The sequence below is a fragment of the Dasypus novemcinctus genome, chromosome 7 (assembly GCF_030445035.2).
Source record: "Dasypus novemcinctus isolate mDasNov1 chromosome 7, mDasNov1.1.hap2, whole genome shotgun sequence".
In the NCBI taxonomy this organism is placed as follows: domain Eukaryota; kingdom Metazoa; phylum Chordata; class Mammalia; order Cingulata; family Dasypodidae; genus Dasypus; species Dasypus novemcinctus.
Window position 1 is genome coordinate 6,440,805 of NC_080679.1, and position 20,401 is coordinate 6,461,205.

A 20,401-nucleotide genomic window follows, 5' to 3' on the forward strand; every position below is an offset into this window, starting at 1 on the left:
TCATCAGGCATTTGCCACAGGCCCACAGGCAAGGGCAGTTGTTTTCAGCGATTCTTTGTCCCCAAAGCAAGGTCTGCCTCATTTTGCAAGGGGACAGTGTGTGCCCATAGACCTATAGCTTGGAGAAAAGGCTGATTGCATTAGCAAGTGGAGGGAAGCATCACTAACCACTGAGGATTTCAGGTTCTGCAATACTCCATGATGCAGTTGCAAAGGATCAAGACTTACATTTTTGTCAACAAAATGAAACAAGACAAAAGCCTCACCCCCCACCCCAAAATCCCACTCCACTTTTGGCTGCATCTTAAAGAATCACACTCTAGCTGCTTTTCTATGATACATTTGCTGCCTTTAAATGATACCTGGTAGCACTGGGACCATGTTTCCATTGGTTACCAAAGCCTTAAAAAAGTGACTCTTTTAGGCATTTTTGCAGCATGCTATGTTTCTATATTTGGTTTCAGGAGAGGTACGTAGTTGCTAATTTTAGTTGTAGGGTTTTGTCATCCTTTCTCCACTTCATTTTCAGCTACAGAAGCCTTGGAGAGACTTTCTGTGCATATTATTGCTAAAACTGATAAATCTAATTCAGAAAACTTACCTTTTGCAGTATTACACAATAAATCCTAAATTATTGGCTTATCCATATGTATTGAAGAAGAGTTTGAATGCACAAAAGAACCAACATAGTTAACAAAATGCATAGCATTTTTTTTCACTCATTCTAGAATCTGTCGAATGGCCCATGTCACTTTAAGTGAGCCGACATTACTGGGACAATGGTACGTATGCAGCTGCCATCTCCAAAGGAAATAAATTCACCAACACAGTACTTATTTTATTGATTCTAAGATGCATGGCTTTCCCCATTGTAATATATCTGAAATTGGATATGACTTACAATTGGTGTTTACTGACAGTGTTTATTTCTTACTTAGTGGAACATAAATAGTAGTGCATCATAAAATCCAGATGTCTTTGACTTGATGAAATGCAGCATTTGGTTGTCTTTGCTCCACTGTGAATCTCTTCCATTGGTTAGCACAAAATGATGTAAGGGGGAAAGCCCTGACTCTATATTAATAATAATTTCAGGAGTTAACCCCACAAGTTGAGGTAAATTAAATAGCTACAAATATTTGCTCTACTTGAGTAAAGAGAAATAGCCATCTTTAAGGCTGTTTGTTTATCGTTGTGTGAGAATGTATCTATGTCGGCTGCAATGTTTTGGTTAGGAAGATTCTCAAGGCTATTTGACATTTTTTTCCAAGTATAAAAGTGTTTTTTTTTTAAGTTCATTGGTCAAGATCTGGAAGAGCCAAGGGCCCAAAACTTAACCACAACTACATTTAAAATCAAGTGAAAAATACAAAAAGCTCCCTTGATACCTTCTGAGCCAATCAAAACCTAGATGCAGGAAGGTAGTTTTCATTTAAGCAAATTACACCTACTCTTAAAATTTGGCATTTTATATCGTGTCAACAATGTCTGGTCTGAAGGCCATTAAACATTCTTGTTTAAACCATTAAACTGATGAGGAACATATTTACAGTTGCAGCATAAACACTTCTCCAGTCAAGGAAGCACTCTAACAGCCATAATTTGCTGGTTTGGAAAATGTGATAGCTTTAGTCATGTTTGTATAGAAAACTCAAAGTAAAAAAAGGCAAGAACATCCAGAACAGCACAGAGCCCCACTGACCACATTGATGCCCCACTGGCCCCACACGTCTTCTTCTCCACCTTTTCCATGGATATTACATGTAGGTGTGTGCACGCCAGCACGCAAACACTTCTTTCTTACAGAAATGTTTCTTCAGTTGCCTTCCAACCCATTGCTGCTGTTTTAGGAGGTTCTAATGGGCCCTGGTGACTTCTGGGAACACGAGGGATTTCCAGAACAGGGTTCTCTCCAGACCTTGTGCTTGCATTAGTTTCCTCTTTTGCCTTTGAATGCTCTGAAGCTCCATGGCCAGCAGTGGGACGGCTTACCAGGTGTCGTGCAGATGGCTCTCCGAATCAGACTCACTTCATGTCTCTCTTTTAAAATGAAATGTGTTTGCATTTTTGTTAATTATACTTCCAGGCAAAAGTGAACCAGGGAAGGTTATTGATAATTTTCAATGCCTCCTGTCTTTCAGGCTCCTGTTAGGTTCTTAATGTAAGAAGGAGAAATGTAATGAATATACAGCCAAAGACTCCTCTCTGATCAAAGAGAGGACCTCAGGCTCTCTCCAGGGTCGTTCTGGAAGAGGCAAGCTCATTTTAGAGGGAGTGCAGGAATCATGGTTGTGTCCAAAGACTCATTCCTGGGAAAAACCTAGGTAAAGTCCATGAGGTCCAACCATCACCTCTTTGGATTGCAAGAGAGTTTGATTTATTCTTGGCCTTAAAACAGTTGTTTTAGCATGTGTAGATGCAGCTGAGGAGAGTCCAGGCTAGATGGAGGATCACAGTCATCAAGAATGTCATGATGTTTAAAATTCACAAGGTCTCTTAAGAACCCAAAAGTTCTCATTTTCATGCCTTAAAACTGAAGAATCTGGTGTTTGTCTTTGAATAGTGTGGGATGCTCATTAATATATTTATCTTGGTTTACTGGACATCTGTTAGTCCATTGTAACAATCTCCTCTATATCATTAGTAAACTTTGCAGGTTCTCAGCAGTGACTCTTCTAGAATAAAGAATATAAAATGCTAGCACAATTGTTTGTCCTGGAAAGTTAAGGTGAAAATAAAGGGCAGCCTGAAAAGGAAGTCCATCAGGAGAGCTGAGGTCCACCTGCAGGGAGGCCAGGTGTCCTGGGATCTGGGCAGAAGCACCATGTCTGGGTCAACAGAGCTCGCAGAGTAGGCACTGTGTGGCTAAACACAGGTGGCCAGGACTGAAGTACACTTGGAACAAATAAAATCGAACAAAATGGTCCATTTGGGGAGTGCTTTGGGAGGGATAGGAGGGGACGAGGCAGTCAGTTAGCCAGCACCTTGCACTCACTGGAAAATGCTTGGGGAAACCAGTAATATGTTTTGATGATGAAATGATCTTGCCTCATTCAAGTCCTTCCTGCTGTTCCTTGAAAGCCCAGCATTCTCCTTCAATTCTTGGCACATTGGAAAGGAAGATGGTTTTCATAAGTTGTCCTCCCTTCCCTGGGTCCTCTTTAGGTCTTTCAGAGGCTCTTGGTAATGCCTGGAACTCCGAGAGTGTCTGCAACCAGGAGATGATGAAATTGTGGGGGCACTGGCCTTCCTTCACCTTGGGTGACATCTTGCCTGCAGCAACCTTGGAGTGTTGTAGACATATTCTGAGCCCTCAATTCTCTGGCTCCTTTGAGTTTTGGCCATCATGGCTGACCCATTCTTTGGTTCTTACCTCAAAGACATAGGTGTTCCTTTGACTTGTTGGCGTTAGTCTGAGCTGCAGGGGCTCACCACGTCTGCATGTGTGAACACCTGGTGTAGATGAAGAGAAAGACAAATGGAAACTGCAGCCCTTTTGGGGGGAAGGCGGGTGATTTCTGCATGTTTCCTCCTCATGTAAACATAGAGTTTTATCAGCTCCAGGGAGCTTTGGTGGAAGGTTTGCGTTTTTCCAGCTTTCAGGTACTAGTTGGCATCTATGTTCCCCCTTCCCAGCATGTCCTGGGATTTACCAGAAAGCTCTATACACAGAATAAACAGAAGTCTTACTCTATGTGGCTGTAAACTCTTCTCTCCAGGCACAGGGGACTGTAGATCTTACTGTGCAGCTGGGCTACATCAGACGTCAGACTTGTGCATTTAAACGCCAACTTCCTTAACTGGAAAAAGAATGCGCTTCTTTCTTCAAAAGAGCTTTGCTATGTGACATTTTTGCCTTTGTGAATTTTATATCAGTGTTAACACTTCTTTTTACATGCTTGTTTAATTTGGCAGACCTCAATGTTTCCACATGTTCAGATACTCCTAAAGGGTTTTTCTTCTCTACTTTTACTTTTATTTTCAATCTGCTTGGCTGGTTGGGACTATACAGAGCCTTATTGTTGAAGCACATTATGAAAGAATTTAGTTGCCATTTTGCCAAGGTGTAGAAAACTCCAAGATTTTAAACTTGGGTTTCTTCTCTGGAGATTTAGCAATCAGAATGTCATTGGCCCCATGACTGGAGAAGGGGAAAACCCAGTTCAATAACGACTGCTAACGTTGGCGTTCCCGTCGGCCGCTGATGAAGTCCTTCATCGTTACGGCTGTGCTATTCCTCACAAAGCCGTAAGGTTACTATGTCCACTGGATGGTGAGGAAACGGAAGTGGAGGGAGGCTGAGAGAGCGCCCCACCTCGAAACCCTCTCTCTTTTCTCTCCACAACAGCGCTGTGATCGCCACATCAGCCCCTAACCCTGGAAACAGAGGAACGTGCAGGTTCCTATTCATGTTCTTTTCTCCCTTGTTATTAAAGATATATGTAAGCTAGGAAAAGACGAAGGAACTTGCGGAGACTTTGTGGTGAAGTGGTACTATGACCCAGTTACCAAAAGCTGTGCAAGATTCTGGTATGGAGGCTGTAATGGAAACAAAAACAGATTTAATTCAGAGGAAGAATGTGAACAGGTTTGCATTTCTGGTAAGTGGTCCTTCTTTTGTGTTAAGACTTTTGCAGTTAAGAGATCTGGGTCACTAATTCACCTTTTAAAGATATTAAGATGGTTATGGTTATTCTATGCAGAAGTTAAACTGTATTCTCAGATAAGGAATCTGCTCAAAGGAGCACATAAAGGAAAGCGGACTTGGCCCAATGGATAGGGCATCCGCCTACCACATGGGAGGTCCACAGTTCAAACCCCGGGCCTCCTTGACCTGTGTGGAGCTGGCCCATGCGCAGTGCTGATGTGCACAAGGAGTGCCCTGCCACACAGGGTGTCCCCGTGTAGGGGAGCCCCGTGCGCAAGGAGTGCGCCCCGTAAGGAGAGCCGCCCAACGCGAAAGAAAGTGCAGCCTGCCCAGGAATGGTGCCACACACACAGAGAGCTGACACAATAAGATGACGCAACAAAAAAAGAAACACAGATTCCCGGTGCCACTGATAAGGATAGAAGCAGACACAGAAGAACACACAGTGAATGGACACAGAGAGCAGACAACTGGGGACGGGGGGGGGGGGGGGGGGGAGGGAGAGAAATAAATAAAAAATAAATCTAAAAAAAGAAGCACATAAAATTAATTTTTTGAATTATCAGTAGGTTTTCTGAAAACATATTTGTATACTTTTATTTTTGCTGATGAAGAAATACATGGCCAACCACCTGTCACTCTTGGGAAATGTTGTGAAGTCTGTTATTCGCAAAACATTGTGCCAAATATGATTATTAGGAAAATAATATAATGAACAATTTTAGATAACACTAATGGTAAAGAACCACCCTGTATTCATCTTTAAATAATTTTGCTTCTTATAAATAATAATGCTGGTCCTGGGACCCAATCAATATCTCTATTATTATATTGGCCAACTCGATTGCTAAGAAAGTACAAACGACTTGGCACAGAGTCTAGGCTGGTAGCAGAATATGGCAAGTCCAGCTTGCCTAAACACCCAGGAGAGGGTACCTGGTGAAGGAACGGGCTCGTTGCACGAGAGCCTCCAGTGCCGAGCCACACAGGCCACGGGAAACCACTGAAGGTGCCCGAGCAAAAATGAGATTGGCCAGGAAACCCAGAGGTGGTGTGGTGCCTCTCATGGTGCACCCATAGGGCCCTTCTCGGTTGGTGGGTAATGTGGCTTTTCCTCTCCCCTTCTCTTCCTGCCCCTGCCCTGCCCACCCCCCACTAGGCTCAGTTGTTGTCAAACCTGGAGTCATCAATGCAATAGAGACCTAAGCCCGGCCGAGCAGCCGCACATACCTCTTCCAGAAGGAGTCAGCCCTTTGCAGCCCATCTGTGCAGAAGCCCCGGCGTGCATTCCCTTGCACTGTACTGTTTCCTGCTTTGACTGACACTCGAACTCGGGATAACCCCCTGCGGCATGACCTATCAATATGGTGCTAAAAGTGTCTGTGGATCCAGTGCTCTTCCTCTGTGGGCAGTTGCATTGTATACTTTGAGCGTGGTGTAACCGTTTTCCACTGCCCGTGTTTATGTGAACATTTCTATAAATTCAAATTCCCTCTGGAGTTTCATGCTATGCCTGTTTCAGGCAAATGGAAGGTCTGGAAAATGACCCCAAATTTCACAGCTACTCTCTATGCTTTAGCCTGGGTCACTTTTTCCCTTCTTAGTTAAGCATGGCGCTAGATGAAAAGCCTGTGTAGGATGGATACGTAAGAGTCCAACGTTTTTATTTTCGCAATTTCTTTGATTAGCCTTTGAGCTAAGTTTCTGCTTTTATAGCTTGTTACAAATGACCTAGTTAGAAGGAAGCAAAATCCCTTAATCTATGTGCACTGTTGGGACCAATGCCTTAATTAAAGAACTTTTAAAAAGCCGCAAAAGCGAATATTTTTGGCATTCCTCTAATGTGTGTTTTTATTTTGTGTGTGGGGGGGTGGTGTTTAATTTTAATTTTAAAATTTTTAGGAAATTTATACAAAGAAACTTTTTAATAAAGTATATTGAAAGTGTTGTGGGTTTTGTATTATTGACCGGTTCCCACGGTCAGGGCTGTTGGCGTCACCCCTGGGCCAGGGACGTTGGGCTTGGTCGAGGCCCAGGGTCGGGGTGCCCCACCTTTTGTGTCCAGGGAGGAGGACGAGAGAGCTCCTCGAAGAGCACCCCTTAGCCCGGGGGGTTCAGCCCACAGGTGCTCCCGCTCCCAGAGGTGCCAAGGGGACCGCGAGAGACCTCCTGGATTAAGAACCAGGGTGAACGCCCCCCGGTCCGGGTGGCGCAGGACTCGGCCTCCCCGCCTGTCCTCCTCTAAGGGACTCTCTCTCCGGGGTCCTCTCTGCCCCACCCACCGCGGCTGAGAACCGAGATGCTGTTTCCCCAGGACCCCAGGTGTCCGCCTTTTCCTGGTGTCTCCAAGATTCCAGAGCTTTGCTTTTCCTGAAGGACCTTCTGTTCCTGTCTTTGGAAATAGCATGAAAAACAAAAGAATACGTATTTAGTTGGCAACCGAATTCCGCTTAGGAAGGAGCCTGAATTTGTCAAGCTGCAGCCACCCAGCCAAGCGCTCATGGTGGAGCTATGGGGCCCCAGGCGTGTGCAGAAGTGCCTTCTGGGAGAACAGGGGGTGTGCTTGTCTGGTGACCCGTTGGGAGGGAGAGCGGGGGAGAGAGTGTGTGCTTAGACACGGGAGATGAGGGGCCACCATGGGATACAAAGACCGTGGTTGCCCAGATTCTTCAGGGAAATTTCTAACTTCTCAGGATTCTCCAAGAGTGTCCCGCTCTGGAGAAGCTGGTGAGAGACCCGAGCTCTGAGCTCTGTCCGCGTGGAAGGCTGGTGTGTGCAGAGGGGTCCTGCTGGGAATTTGCTGGAATCTGGGTAAAGACTCAGGGCTTCACAGTCCAGGACATTGGGGGTCTGCATTTCCCTGCATCTCTCTGAGACCAGGAGGGGCCTGCAGGGGAGGCACGAAGCCCTGGGGCCGCCTCACCAGCTCTCACCCCCCGGCCGCCCCTGGACTGCCTCGACTCCCACAGTCAGAAGGCCCTGGCCAGCCTCTCTCCATTGCTGTTCTGGTGAGCGGTGTGGCAAACCACCCTTCCTTCCAGCAGGGTCCTTCTGCCCCCTGGCCATGCTGACTCCCAGGCCAACCTAGTGGGCCCAGAAGAGCTCAGTAATGTCCACAAATGGCCTTTTGTCCTGAGTGGGAGATGTACATTCTGGAATGTTCTCCAAGTTCTCCAGCCCCACAGCATCAGCCCCTTTGCACATGCGTGAGCCTGCCCACATCCTCTCAGGCCCTTTGCATATGCATGAGCCTGCCCACGTCCTCTCAGGCCCTTTGCACACGCGTGAGCCTGCCCACATCCTCTCAGGCCCTTTGCATATGCATGAGCCTGCCCACGTCCTCTCAGGCTGTGTGTGTTTGCACCAAGTTCCTCTCCTTGGAACGGGAACCTGCTTGTGGTGGTCTAAGGAGGGGGGCATCCCTGGTTTAGGAGGGGGTGGATATGAAACATGACAGTCTCCACGTTCCCAATACCTGGTTCCAACGCTGCTATGTTGCTCCACCACTAGCTGCTAGGTCACAGCTCCCTGAAGAGACCTTGGCGTACTGCCATCACTTCCTAGTCACCCTGGATTCTTAAAGCACCCATTGCACGTTAAGGCTGAGTCCCGTCATTTGAGAACGTGGGTCAGGGCCCCCCAGCTCTGGTCTGGGGGAGCTTGGGTGAGAAGGGCTGGCCGGCCCTCCTGCATCTCCCTCTTGATTCTCCAGGCCTGTGGGGCAATGGTGGGAGCTCCTTCCTGGCCTCCCACGGCAAGGTGAGCTCCCTGTCCACTGGCTCTGCTGACTCACCTGGACCTGCCTGTGCTCCCCATCTGTACCAGGTGTCCCCAAGTGGACTCTCTTGTGGGGCACAGATCTGTTTTCAGGAGGAGCCTGGGGGCACCCAGCTTAGCCAGTCCGGGTCAGGTAAGCCTCTGTCCCCTCCTGTACCCCCTGGTGGGAGCCCACCCTCCCCAGACCCTCGGTGCTAGGCCCCTTCCTCCAGCGGACCACCCTCTTGGGGTAGAGTGCAAGTGACCCCTCCGGGGGGTCAGTGAGTCCACAGGAAACCCACGTGCCTTTGCCACACTGGCCGGCCTCCCTCTTCCAGCTCAGCCAGGGCTCCTCTGCAGACCCAGCGGCCAGGCCGCTTCCAGTCGAGAGCTGGGCTCCTGGTGTGGGGGTGGTATGAAGGAATGATTCAGAAACCCCCAACTCTGAGTGCTTCTCTTAGGGCCTCGGCTTCAGGGAAGGGAGCCCCCTGAGCACACCCTCCAGCGCCCATGGGGAAGCGAGCTCCTTTCCTTCCCCATGGAGGGTGAAGGAAGAGGATGGCCTCTTTTTCACAAACTCTGCATGCCCTCGAGTGCCACCTCCCCTCCCCCAGCATCCCCTCCTACATCGGCATGACTGTGGGGCGCTCCGTGTAGTGTGCCCTGAGCTGTGACTCTCTGGGGAAACAGGGTCAGTGGTGCCAACAGCAGCGTCTGGCAGTTTGGAGAGTGGTGAGCTCTGAGCCAAACCCGATGGTGGGCGGCTGAACCCGATGAGCTCCCCTGCTGAGGTATCGCAATGCACCTAAAACAGGCATCAACCCCTGCTGTCATTTTGGGTTCCCCCAGAAGCAGCCCCAAAGGCTAAGGGTTTGAGTGCAAGGAGCTGATTTGAAGGGAAAGGAAATCACTGAGCAGCTGAGCTGGGGAAGTGAGACAGGGGAGGAAGAGCAGTTAAGGGGTGTGCGGTCAGCTACCCCTGGGGTCGCCTGAAGCTTAACCCCACAGGCGATCTTGGGGAGCCACCCAAGCACACATGCTGCAGGAGTACCCCAGCAGAGGTGCAAGGGAGAGGGTGCTTATTCACCAACTTCCCTGGGGTGCTGGGTGCACTAATTCCCTGGTTCTTCTAGTTTGCAGGCACATGGGCAAGGTGCCTTTTGGAGGCATGGGAGAAAGCCTTCTGCAAAGGCACAAAGAGCACTTGTGGAAGTTTCTGGAGCACAGGGAAGGGGCCAGTTCCAAGGTGTATGGGTGGGGCAGCAACAGAGCTGACCACAGATATGGCAGTGGTGGGGCCCGTCACGGGGGGTTCGCTTCCACCTGCTCCAGACAGGACCCTCTCTGCCCACTCTCCTTTCCGATTTCCAGCACCCCCCTACACCTCTGAGGTCGGTTGGCTCCTTCTCTGCACTGATCCCCTGGCTGCTGAAGTCTGCTGGGAAAACCTCACCAACAGTCTCATCTGAGTCAGGATAGAAACTCTAGCTGGAAATTAGTGGCTGGAGGGGGGCCGCTCTCGGGCAGTAGACAGTCAACCCCAGGTGGTGGGTCGAATGGGAGGGAGGAGGGCCAGCCAGCTGTGGGGACAGCTGAGGGGAGTACAGCAGAGGGAGGGGAAGCGAAGTGAGGGGTCTCCGAGGAGCTGCAGACACATGCACAGCACAGGTGTTGCTTTGAGAGCGATGGGTGAGAGGGGAGAGATGTGTGGTGTCCTGAGGCCTGAGGGGCGGGGCTCATTGGAGGAAGCTCTTCTTTGTGGCTTCCAATTTCTCAGTGACGGAAGAGGCGTGGTCATGGACAGAGGGAAGGAACTGGCGTGAGAGGAAGGGTGGGTCTGCAGAGTCCTCTTGGGGGTGGGAACGAAGCCCCAGCAGTGGATGCAATGGACTTGCAGGCAGGGTGCAGTGTGCTTGTGGATTTTGACCATGACTTTGAGGTGAAACCATATTTCTTGGTGGTAGGATTCCCTCAAGGACAGCAACCAGTTGGGCTCCCCCAGGGTTGGAGTGTCCCTGGGTGGACTTAGGAGAGAAAGAGGTGGGCAAGGCAGTTGTGGGGTTTCAAGAGAGTGGCCACGATGGCAGCTCATAGGACCAAAGAGGGAACTCCTCACCACGGAGGTGAGTGCCTGGAAGGCAGGTGGCAGTGCTGAGGGACTGGTGATGCCAAGTGGATTTCAGCCACTGGTGCTGATGGTCCCCCAGGTGCGACCACAGACACGTGTGACTGAGTCAGGGTCCAGGGGAGGTGACTGGGGTGAGGAGTCCTGGAGCTGAGAGACGAGGCTGGAGGAGTGTCCCTCTGAACACCGAAACCCTGGAGACGGCCCTGGAGGCTGGCCAGGGCCAGTGATGAGGAGGAGTCGTGGGTGGTGGTTGAGCTGAACTGGGCAGCATAGTGTCAAGGAACCCGGCGGTTTGAAGGAGAAAGGAGGAGAAGGGGTTTGGAAACAAGAGGACGCCCAGCCCACATCCCACAAGACCCGGCCTTGTCTAGGGGTGGCCGACTGGTGGGCGTCTGGCTCCCAGGACTTCTCTTGCTTATCAGAATATTCACATGGGGTTTGTTCACACCATCAAAATTTAAAAAATCATCTTTACATGCAATGACATGTATCTCAGAGATACTTTACATGCAATAAAATACTCCATTTTAAGTGTAGAGTTTGATGAGTTTTGGCTAATCATGTAATCATCACTGGTCTTAAGACATGCAGCATTTTCATCATCCCCTCTGGCATTGTGTACAAAGAGCGTTTAGAGTTTTCTTAACTTTTCTGCCAGTAGATTTTCATCCAGAAATGTATACTAAGGAAACAATCAGAGTCGCAAAGATTGATCTTCAAGGATATTCATCAAGACATGGTTCAAAATGAGAAAAATGTATTGGAGATCATTTAATGGACAGCAAGAGGCAGTTGCTTAAGTTCAACATGCTTCCTCCATGAAATTAAAAAGTAGCCTTTAATAGAGTGTAATGTCAGTAAATGTTCCATGCAATTAATCTATCAATATTTATAATAGAATGTTGAAGAGGAGGATACAAATCCATGTGTGTAATATGGTAATTCCCTACGTATGTGTATGTGCACATGTCCTCAACCCAGGTATATGTTGCTGTTTTGCAAAGAAAAGTTACTGGAAGCAAATACAAAAATTGAAACAGTGGCTATTTCTAGTGTGGTGATTTAAATGTTCTTCTCTATATATTTCCGCAATTAAATATTTTTTTCTACACCAGACATGGTACTTTGGTTAAACGTTTTTTCAAATCTGCAGCTATTTTCCTGTATGAATTATACTATTTGTAAATTTGAATTGCTTTATAATCTGTGTGTACGAATGTACTTAACCATTCATTCACTCCTTGGTTCATTCTCCCACAAGAATTTACTGAATGTCCACCACATCTGACCTTGGGCTGGTCACTGGAATCACAGTTCTGATGGAACACAGACCTAGAGGGGCAGCAGGCAAAACTCAAGGACAGCTTTAAAACGTGAGGAAGTGGGAAGTGGGAGGGGACAAAGAACCCCTGTGGCCTTTCCCACTCCCTCGGTTTTTCATCCCACCCTCATGCAGTTGGCACTTGGTGATCCAGAGGAAGAGAAAGCCTGGACTTCAGGGTGCCCGAGGGTGCACGCCCCCCGCCCCCCATGTCTGTACCTTGTACCCCCACACAGAGGTGCTGGCATGTGGAGTTGAGAACTGGCTGGGGTGGGCCGAGGGCACCAGAGCCCCGCTGGCCGCCAGCGCTTCTCAGAGCTGTCCGCCAGGCCCCTCCCCTTCTCCAGCTGCAGCCCCTTCCTCCCTGCCCGTGCAGACGCTAATCCCAAAGGTGCCATTGCACCCAGCACGAGTTCTAAGATGGACCGCAGGGCCAATGAATGGGTGCAGCCGCCCCAGCCTCTCAATTTTATCTGAAGGCCCCATTTCCATGTATTTCTATTTTATTCTATTTTTTTTCCAATAAGGACAATGAATTGAGTAGCCTACTTCATTCAACAGAAGCCCAGCAAATGTGTTTCAGATGCACCAGACTTTGGGGACAAAGCAGAGTCCTGCCCCCGAGGAGCTTATAGCATAGTGGAGGAAGACGGACAAAATGCAATAAACATGACAAATGAGCAAAATAGTAATTGCAACGGAAGGTGATAACTGGGGTGGGGACAGAGATGGCGGAGCGAGGAGGTAAGGAGGACTGGCAGTGCTGTCAGTGCTCGGTCACCAGGATTCAGAAGAGGGGCATCGCTCAGCAGGTGTCATCGAGAAGGTGGCCTAGGAAAGAGCTGAAGCAGGTGAGGGGTGTCTAGTGGGTCTCGGTGGTGAGGGAGTTGTGGCAGAGAAAGCCTCTAGAGCAAGGAGCCCAGGGTGCAGGAGGGACACTGAGGCATGGGGATGGGCCAGCGAGTCATCGGTAGCCCTTTGTCCAGGGAAAAGTGACCCTTTGCAGCTTGTTCAGGAGGACTGTCTTGGGTTTTAAAAGGCCCCCGGGTTGCCGTGCGTGTACAAGATGACCGAGCAGCAGAGCTGGGCAGGGCCAGCGGTCATGAGGCTTCTGCAGATGTCCAGGGCAGTGGCGATGGCGACTGGGACCAGAGGCTAAAAGAGGAAGCAGTGCCAAGCAAGACTCCCATCCATCTTGATACAAAATATGCAAGAATTGATACAATGTTTGCGTTCAGCTCAGTGTTTCACAATTTCTATTTCTAAAAAGCAAATAAACACTTTGTTAGCTCACATGTCCCAATTTAAGTTTCAGAAGAGCATGATTTGAGCATCGGAGCTTTGGAGAGAGGATGGTCAGGGATTCAGGACATGGCCACCATGTTCCACACTACTCCTGACCCCAATAACCACACTGATCCCCCCAGCCTGGCCATGTGAAAAGTTACCATTCAGGAGCCATCAGATCCTCACGTGACAGATGATGAAACTGAGGCTGAGTGGTCCAGTTCACCCAACCTCTACGTAGCAGAGGCTGCTTCTAATCAAGCCGTCCTGATCCAGGAGCTCTTCCAGGGCTCCCAGGAGCTTATTGGTTCCCCCGGGACTCTTGCCTTTTGCCGAAGGCTTCTCACTGATTCTGGAAGTGGGATTTGAATTAGGCTCTTTTCTTCCCTCGCAAAGCAGACCTGGTGGTGTGCTTCCCCAGACCCCATCTGAGACCTTCTGTTCCTCCAGTCCTCCCTCTTCCTTCTGTTAGCGTCTCCCTTCATCCTTTTTTCATTATCCTGAGCTGCCTCGACTAAGGAAGGGGTTTGGAAAGTTCGGGTGTCTGGTGCATGGTTAGGAGCTTTGCAGAAAGTGACCTGTGCCAGCACGGGCTGCCCTGAGGCCAGTCGCTGAGACATCTGCTCAGACTCAACTGTTAGCACATTTTGGTCATTCTGTCATCATCTTCTCTGTCTTTGTGAATACAAGTGCCTTCTTCTCTCCCCCCCCCACCCTTTACAATTTTCTATATAATTAAAAAGAGATCACAACCCATGTGAATGACTGCCAGGCTTTCTGTATGAAGCCAATATTTTGACCCCTCAACATCAATTTTCAGTTTCTTTCCCCGTGATGATTCATTTTTGGGGAATGGTTCCTATTTTCCTGCCAATTTTCCCTTGTAGTCGGAATTCCAACTGGATTGAGCTGTTCTTCAGGAGCCAGCCTCCCAGGTGCCAGGCTCCCGAGGGCCACTCTTCTGGAGAAGGGCATGGAGAGTCGGGCCACTGTCCAGTTGCCTGCTGCCCCCTAGTCTGCCCCTTCCCGATGGGGGCTGGCTGGCCTGAGCTCTGCCTGGCCTGCTGCTTCCCTGGGAACTGAAGTGCTCTGGGGAACTGATCTTAGATCACTGAATTCCCAGGGGGTCTTCCTTGGAATCATGTGAAATCAGAGCTGGACCACCCTTTAGAGGTCCCGAGACCCAACTTGGACCCAGTTCCCAAAGCCCTTTCCACATGATTAATGATTCTGTGACCCAAGTGGTGGACGTAAAGCTACTGAAGAGCAAAACACCAAAGAAGTAGCATTTTAAAGAGCAGCTGTGGCAGCCAGAAACATTAGGGAGTGGGTGGTGGGAAACAACTGAAGAAGGATGGGCCTCTGTGTCCTGGGACCACCTTGCAACAAATCCTGGGCTGGGAGAATCAAGACAATTTTCTTGCCTTAAGTCATGGGTGTCTGCAAAAACCCTCGCGCTACTGCTGTTGCAAAGAGACATCTCAGAGAAGCCTTGGGGCATCTGCAAAGGGCATTAGCCAAGCATGTTTGAATTCAGGAGGAATGCTGAATTTCCAGTATTTGCATGAATTTTCCAGGTGATGTTAGAAACAGAAATAACATAACAAAAAAAATTGGAGGAGACTATACACTTGGAAAAAACATTTCTGCTTTTAAAATCTCAATTTGGAGTAATTGCATTTGATGGAAGAGTTCTGGTTTAAGGACTTGGCTGGTCATTTGTAAACCAGATTTAGTTTGGTTTTAGTACCGCTCAAAAATGGATCCTGACAAAATTTTGGTTCCAGCTAGTCACTTTGTGAAGGTATCCTGAGAGCACAAATAAGGAAACTGAGAACCAAGACAAAAAGTGAGAAAAGTCTCTACAATGTGTGTTAGTGAGCAGCTTGCCACTGCGGGCAACAGGGGCCCAACCTCCCAGGACCCACTGTGGATCTGTGGAGGGATTGCCGGGAACACAGTGAGGGACAGGAAGCTGGCATTTATCTACGCCATGGGGGTGGTGGATGCCCAGCACGCCCGGGGTGTCCTGCATGCACAGCTGCAGGGAAGCAGACAGCCGTGGGCTGGGGGACTGGCAGCTGTCAGCACACCTGGAACTGTCCACTAGAGCTGCACTGAGCCCTGCAGGCACAGGGCTGAGGGCTGTGGCAGGACGTAAATAGCACTGGCTACCAGCCAGCCTGGACATGAACCTATAGAAATTGAAGTGGAGGCATATGATCAAGTTGATGAGTGAGGGTTCTCTAGATGATAACTATAACAGACCTTATTCTGGCCACTACTGATTACTCTAAGGAGAGAAGTGGGTAGAGTCACTCTTTTTTATTTATTTATTTATTTATTTATTTATTTATTTATTTATTTACCTCTCTCTTTTTAAAAAAGATACATAGATCACGCACAATGTTACATTAAAAAATATAAGAGGTTTCCATATAACCCACTCCCAACACCCCCCAATTCTCTCACATCAACAACCTCTTTCATCAGTAAGGTACATTCATTGCATTTGATGAACATATTTTGGCACACTGGTATACCACATGGATTATAGTTTACGTTGTTGTTTACACTCTCTTATAAAAGAGATATCCTTCTTATAGAAGGATATATAATATCCTACATTATCCCTGCAATATCATTCAGGACAACTCCAAGTCCCCAAAATGCCCCATATCACACCTCTTCTTCCCTCTCCCTGCCCTCAGCAACTCCCGTGGCCACTGCCTCCACATCAAGGACACAATTTCTTCCATTGCTAGAGTCACAATATTTCTATAGTAGAATACCAATACATCCACTCTAATCCATATTTTATTCCTCCATCCTGAGGACCCTGGGATGTCAATGTCTACTCCACCTGTATATATTGAGAGGGGGCTTAGATCCCACATGGCTGATAGATGTGATTCTCCTGCTTGCAGTTGTCGACACTCAGTTCCCTGGTGTAGTGGTTGACCATTCTCACCTCCCCATCAGCTGACCTTGGGTATGTCCAATGAACCAGAGAGTAGGTGTTGCAACTCTGCTGAGGCTTAGGGCCCAACTGGCACATGGACAGTCCAGAGACTCAAGTCTCCTAAGCATACACAAACCCCAGCACCAAGCACAGGTTCAGTAAAAGTGACAGAAGAGGCATGTACAGAGTGGTCACATCTGAGTCCAACTCCATCACTCTCAGGAACACAAATTCCAAAGTAGGGCCCACTGGCAAGGCACAGGAATCAAGAGCCATCTGCCATGACCATAGGATCTGTGTGTCTCTGTAGCCCTCAGGAGCACCAGTACCTGGGGTTGTATCTACTTTGGCTATCTCTGAAATCCTGCTGAGATGTGCATAAGTGTGACCCCTCTGATGACCTCTTGACTCATTTTGAAGTCTCTTAGCCATATAAACTCATTTGTCTTTACCATGTCCCATTTTCATTCAAGGTCTTTCTCTAGTTGCATCACCAGTTGGTGCTTGGTAGTAATCCCTTGGTGCCAGGTAGGTTCATCCCCAGGAGTCATGTTCCATGCTGGGGGGAAGGTAATGCATTCATATACTGAGTTTGGCTTAGAGAGTGACCACATTTGAGCAACATGGAGGCTCTCAGGAGGTAACTTATGTACCCTGCAGCTCTAGACCTAGTTGAAATTTCAAGCACACAGTCTCATAAGCATAGTCATCAGTATCAAGGGCCCATCACTGGAACATCCTTCTTCACTGGTCTTTACCCTTGCACTTGGGAGATTGTTGCTAATCCATTGGGGAATGTGACAGAACTCCCCAGGATGGGAACTCAGCACTCCCTCAGTTGTCGTGTAAAACTCTACCCACTATGTCAATACCCAATGAACATCCGAAACTATCTATATACTCTATATGTATGCCCTGGAGAAATCCCTCCCACCCATGCATCCCCCATCAATGACACCCCACACCAGTGCTCCTCTCCTGCGACAGTTGAACCACTCTGTGATTCAAAACTTCTTTAAAAATGAAGCCTAATATATGGCCAAATTCAATTAATAGGAAAATGAAAAGTAGTAATGACAGGTTCAAAGATTAGGAATAGAATATATAATAGTTTAGAAAAACTATAATAAAACAAAAAATAAATTGGGATATTAAAAAATGAAAAATATTACAATTTTTTTTTTACATTTAGCCTTTCATCACTGTAATAGGTGTTGCCCTGTATGTACAGTGGCAAGGCAACCTCTTCCATTTCTTCCTCAGTATCTGCATCCTTTTTAAAAAATTTTTTATTATGTTTTCAAAAAAGTTTTAGGTCATACTAAAGTCACATATAGAATATAGAGGACTCCCATATACCCAACATCAAACCCTTTTCCCTGTTTCCCAGCAATAATCTTTTTACATTTGGATGTTATATTTGCTCCAACTGATGTACAGATATTGAAACACAGCTACCAACCATGGTTCCATTATGGTTTCCATTATGGTTTCCATTTTAGACTGTACCCATTTATACATTTTTGTTTCCATTATGGTTTACATTTTAGACTATACGCTTCAATAAATTTTTGGTGAAATTTAATATGGCCTCTATCTACCATTGCATGATCTTGCAGAACACTTTTTTTGCCCCCCAATACCCCCTCTTCCCTCTATTCTATTTCTCTCTCCCCCTTCCCTCAGGGCCCTAGTGACAACCAAGCTTCACTGCTTGAAGGACAGATTCACAGATACTTGCAACAATGCTGAGGGCTTGACACTGGCTGGAGAGGATGGAGGTTGCACCAGAGTGTTGGCCATAGAGAGAGAAAAGAAAGGATGGATTTGGACCTATTTTGGAAGTAGTGTGAATAGGACTTGCTTATGAATTAGACATCTGGGTAAGGAAAAGAAGTTAAGTGGCTGATGATGTCTTTCACTGAGAGGAGAAAAATTGTGGGAGGAATAGTGTTTTTTGCATGGCTTTTGTTTGGCTTTGGAGGTAAAATGGTGTAATCAAGAATTCTATGTGCATATTTCATCTTAGATGCCTAGTGAGATATTACCAAGGCAGCTGAAGTAGCAAGGAGCAGCTATGGCTAGGACCACTCTTGGCAGGCTTGGACCAGACTGTCTTCAGCCATGTAGCCAGAGGAGATGACCTGGTTTGAGATGTAGATAAAGAAGAGAAAGGGGGTCACAAAGGAACTCTCAATCCGCTAACATAGAGGTTAATCAGAGGAAACAGACTCAGCAAAAGGGGCTGAGAAGGAACATTTGGAGAAATGGAAAGATAACCTGGAGAGAGAGGGATTGTGGAAAGCATGAAATGCAACTATTTCAAGAAAATGGAGGGGTTGCTGTGTTGCCTGCTGCTGAGAGGTTTGCTAAGATGAGAAGTATTCATGTGGATTTCAGGTGTCTGTCCATGTATCTGTAGCCAGGAATTGGAACCCCATCTCAAGCTGGCATAGACCAGGGGGACATTTATCACCTCCATTTCACAGGAAGTCCAGAGCAGAGGCCGTGCTCAGCAACAGCTAGAGGCTTGGTGATGTCATGGGGGACCGAGGCTTTTTCCATCACTCGACTCTGCTGGTTTCCAGCATGGGCTCCACTCCCAGGCTGGCAACAAAAAGGTCTTCCTCAGACAAGGCAGTATTTAAAGGAAGATGGAAGACCAGCCTCTTCTGGGGTTCTCTCAGGAGTAAGAAACTTCTCCCAAAGCTCCCAGCAGGTGTCTTCTGGCATTCCACTGCTTAAAACTGGGCCACTGGCCTTTCTGAAGCCAATCACGGGCAGGATGAAGGGATCACACTTAGACCCCGCAAGCCCGCCTCCCGTGGTGGAGTGATGGTGCCCAGCATGTCAGTGGGGCCCTGGCCAGGAGGATATGGGCCAAGCCCTTTGCCAACGGTGCCTGTGCCTGGGCGTGCCTGGGTTCATGTGTCCCCACCCCCATGCCCAGTGAAATGCACCCTTCAACACGCCATGTAAGGCTCATCCTGTGGTGTCAGCTTTCGTCTGCCTGACTAGACATCTCGATGTTTTTATGAGGCTCCTATGGGAAAAACAGAGCAGAAGCAAAGCTTTTACTGCTTTGTTAAAGGGAAGCACTCAATGACCGGTGCTGGTGCCCTCCGTACATGCCAGGACATCCGGGCCCTTCCGTGGCTGTCGAGCAGCCACCTCCAGTAGGTGCTAGCTTTGCTGCATCTCTAGACTCAGGCATCGGTGGCCTGTGCCCACACTCAGGGCCACATCTGACCCCCTACTTTTTTGATTTTCTGGTGACTTTTGTTAACGCTGGGGCCAGATTGAAGTCTTGTGACCGTCGTCAGTGATTTGGAAGACAGTACGGGGCTGAGTATGAGTTTATATCTGTGTAAAAAGACTTGAAAAAATTTTTTCTCCATCCTGGTTTGCCTGTACTTCAGTGTGGCGAAAGAGGACTTTGGCAGTAGAGTATCTGTGCCTTATCTGTGCACAAATGAGTGCTGAGCTTCCCAACTCAAAGGGCATTAATTCTTCTAATAAGACCTCAGGCTTACAAAAAGAATGAACTATTCTCAGATACAAAAGCATATGTATCTTTTTATATTATTCCAAAGAAAGTTCCCAAATTAGAATATATTCTAAATCTGTTGTATTCTATTCTATTAATTTATTCTGTTCTACACAATTTGATTCCATCCCATTCCATCCCATCCCATCCCATCTCATCCCATCTTGTTCATTCCATTCGGTCTTAGAACATATTCAGAAAACTTTCCTTCTGTGAGGTTCTCCTGGCAGAGCCTTGTGCTGAGGACTGGGACTGTTTAGCATCAAGCTCCAACCAACTGGCCAAACTGCTTCAATATGTAAAGTAAATGTCTAAAGGGCATTTAATGAGTGTCTCTGGAGTCCTGACCGCAAATGAATCACACCAGGATTGTCTTTCCTCCAAGGACCAGAATGCAAAGTGACTATCACCATCGGCTCAAATCCCGTCCTTATTTGAATTTCAAAAGAGACATGTATTTTCACATAAAGCATGTTCACGAGTAGGGGGCACTCCTTAATTCATTTCTTGTCTTCAAAGCGCTCTCCAGGATGGAAACCGTCCTTTCCCAGCTCCAGGGTCCTGGGTCCAGGCTCCGGTCCCGTGGCGGTCCTCTTTGACTTTCTCATGCCTTTTAAGGAAACGCTCTGCCTCTGGAAGCATTTCAGCCGCCGCATTCCAGCTTGCACACATGGAACCCATTGCCTGCCGTTTAGCAGGAGAATCTGCCAGCGTGGCAGAGAGCGGAGCTAAAAATAGCCGGGCGTCACTCG

The 20,401-nt window shown here is 47.9% G+C and overlaps 1 protein-coding gene across 6 annotated transcripts in view; it reads left to right on the top strand.

Annotated features, from left to right (window-relative positions):
- COL6A3 (collagen type VI alpha 3 chain) overlaps positions 1–6,596 on the top strand; it is an 84,752-nt gene extending 78,156 nt beyond the window's left edge. For all 6 annotated transcript variants that reach the window (XM_058299841.2, XM_058299842.2, XM_058299843.2 and 3 more), the window contains 2 exons: positions 4,437–4,601; positions 5,808–6,596. In XM_058299841.2, the coding sequence (XP_058155824.1) occupies positions 4,437–4,601; positions 5,808–5,854 (212 nt within the window). In that variant the 3' untranslated portion in view covers positions 5,855–6,596. The remainder of the gene's footprint in view (positions 1–4,436; positions 4,602–5,807) is intronic.
- The last annotated feature ends 13,805 nt before the right edge of the window (positions 6,597–20,401 follow it).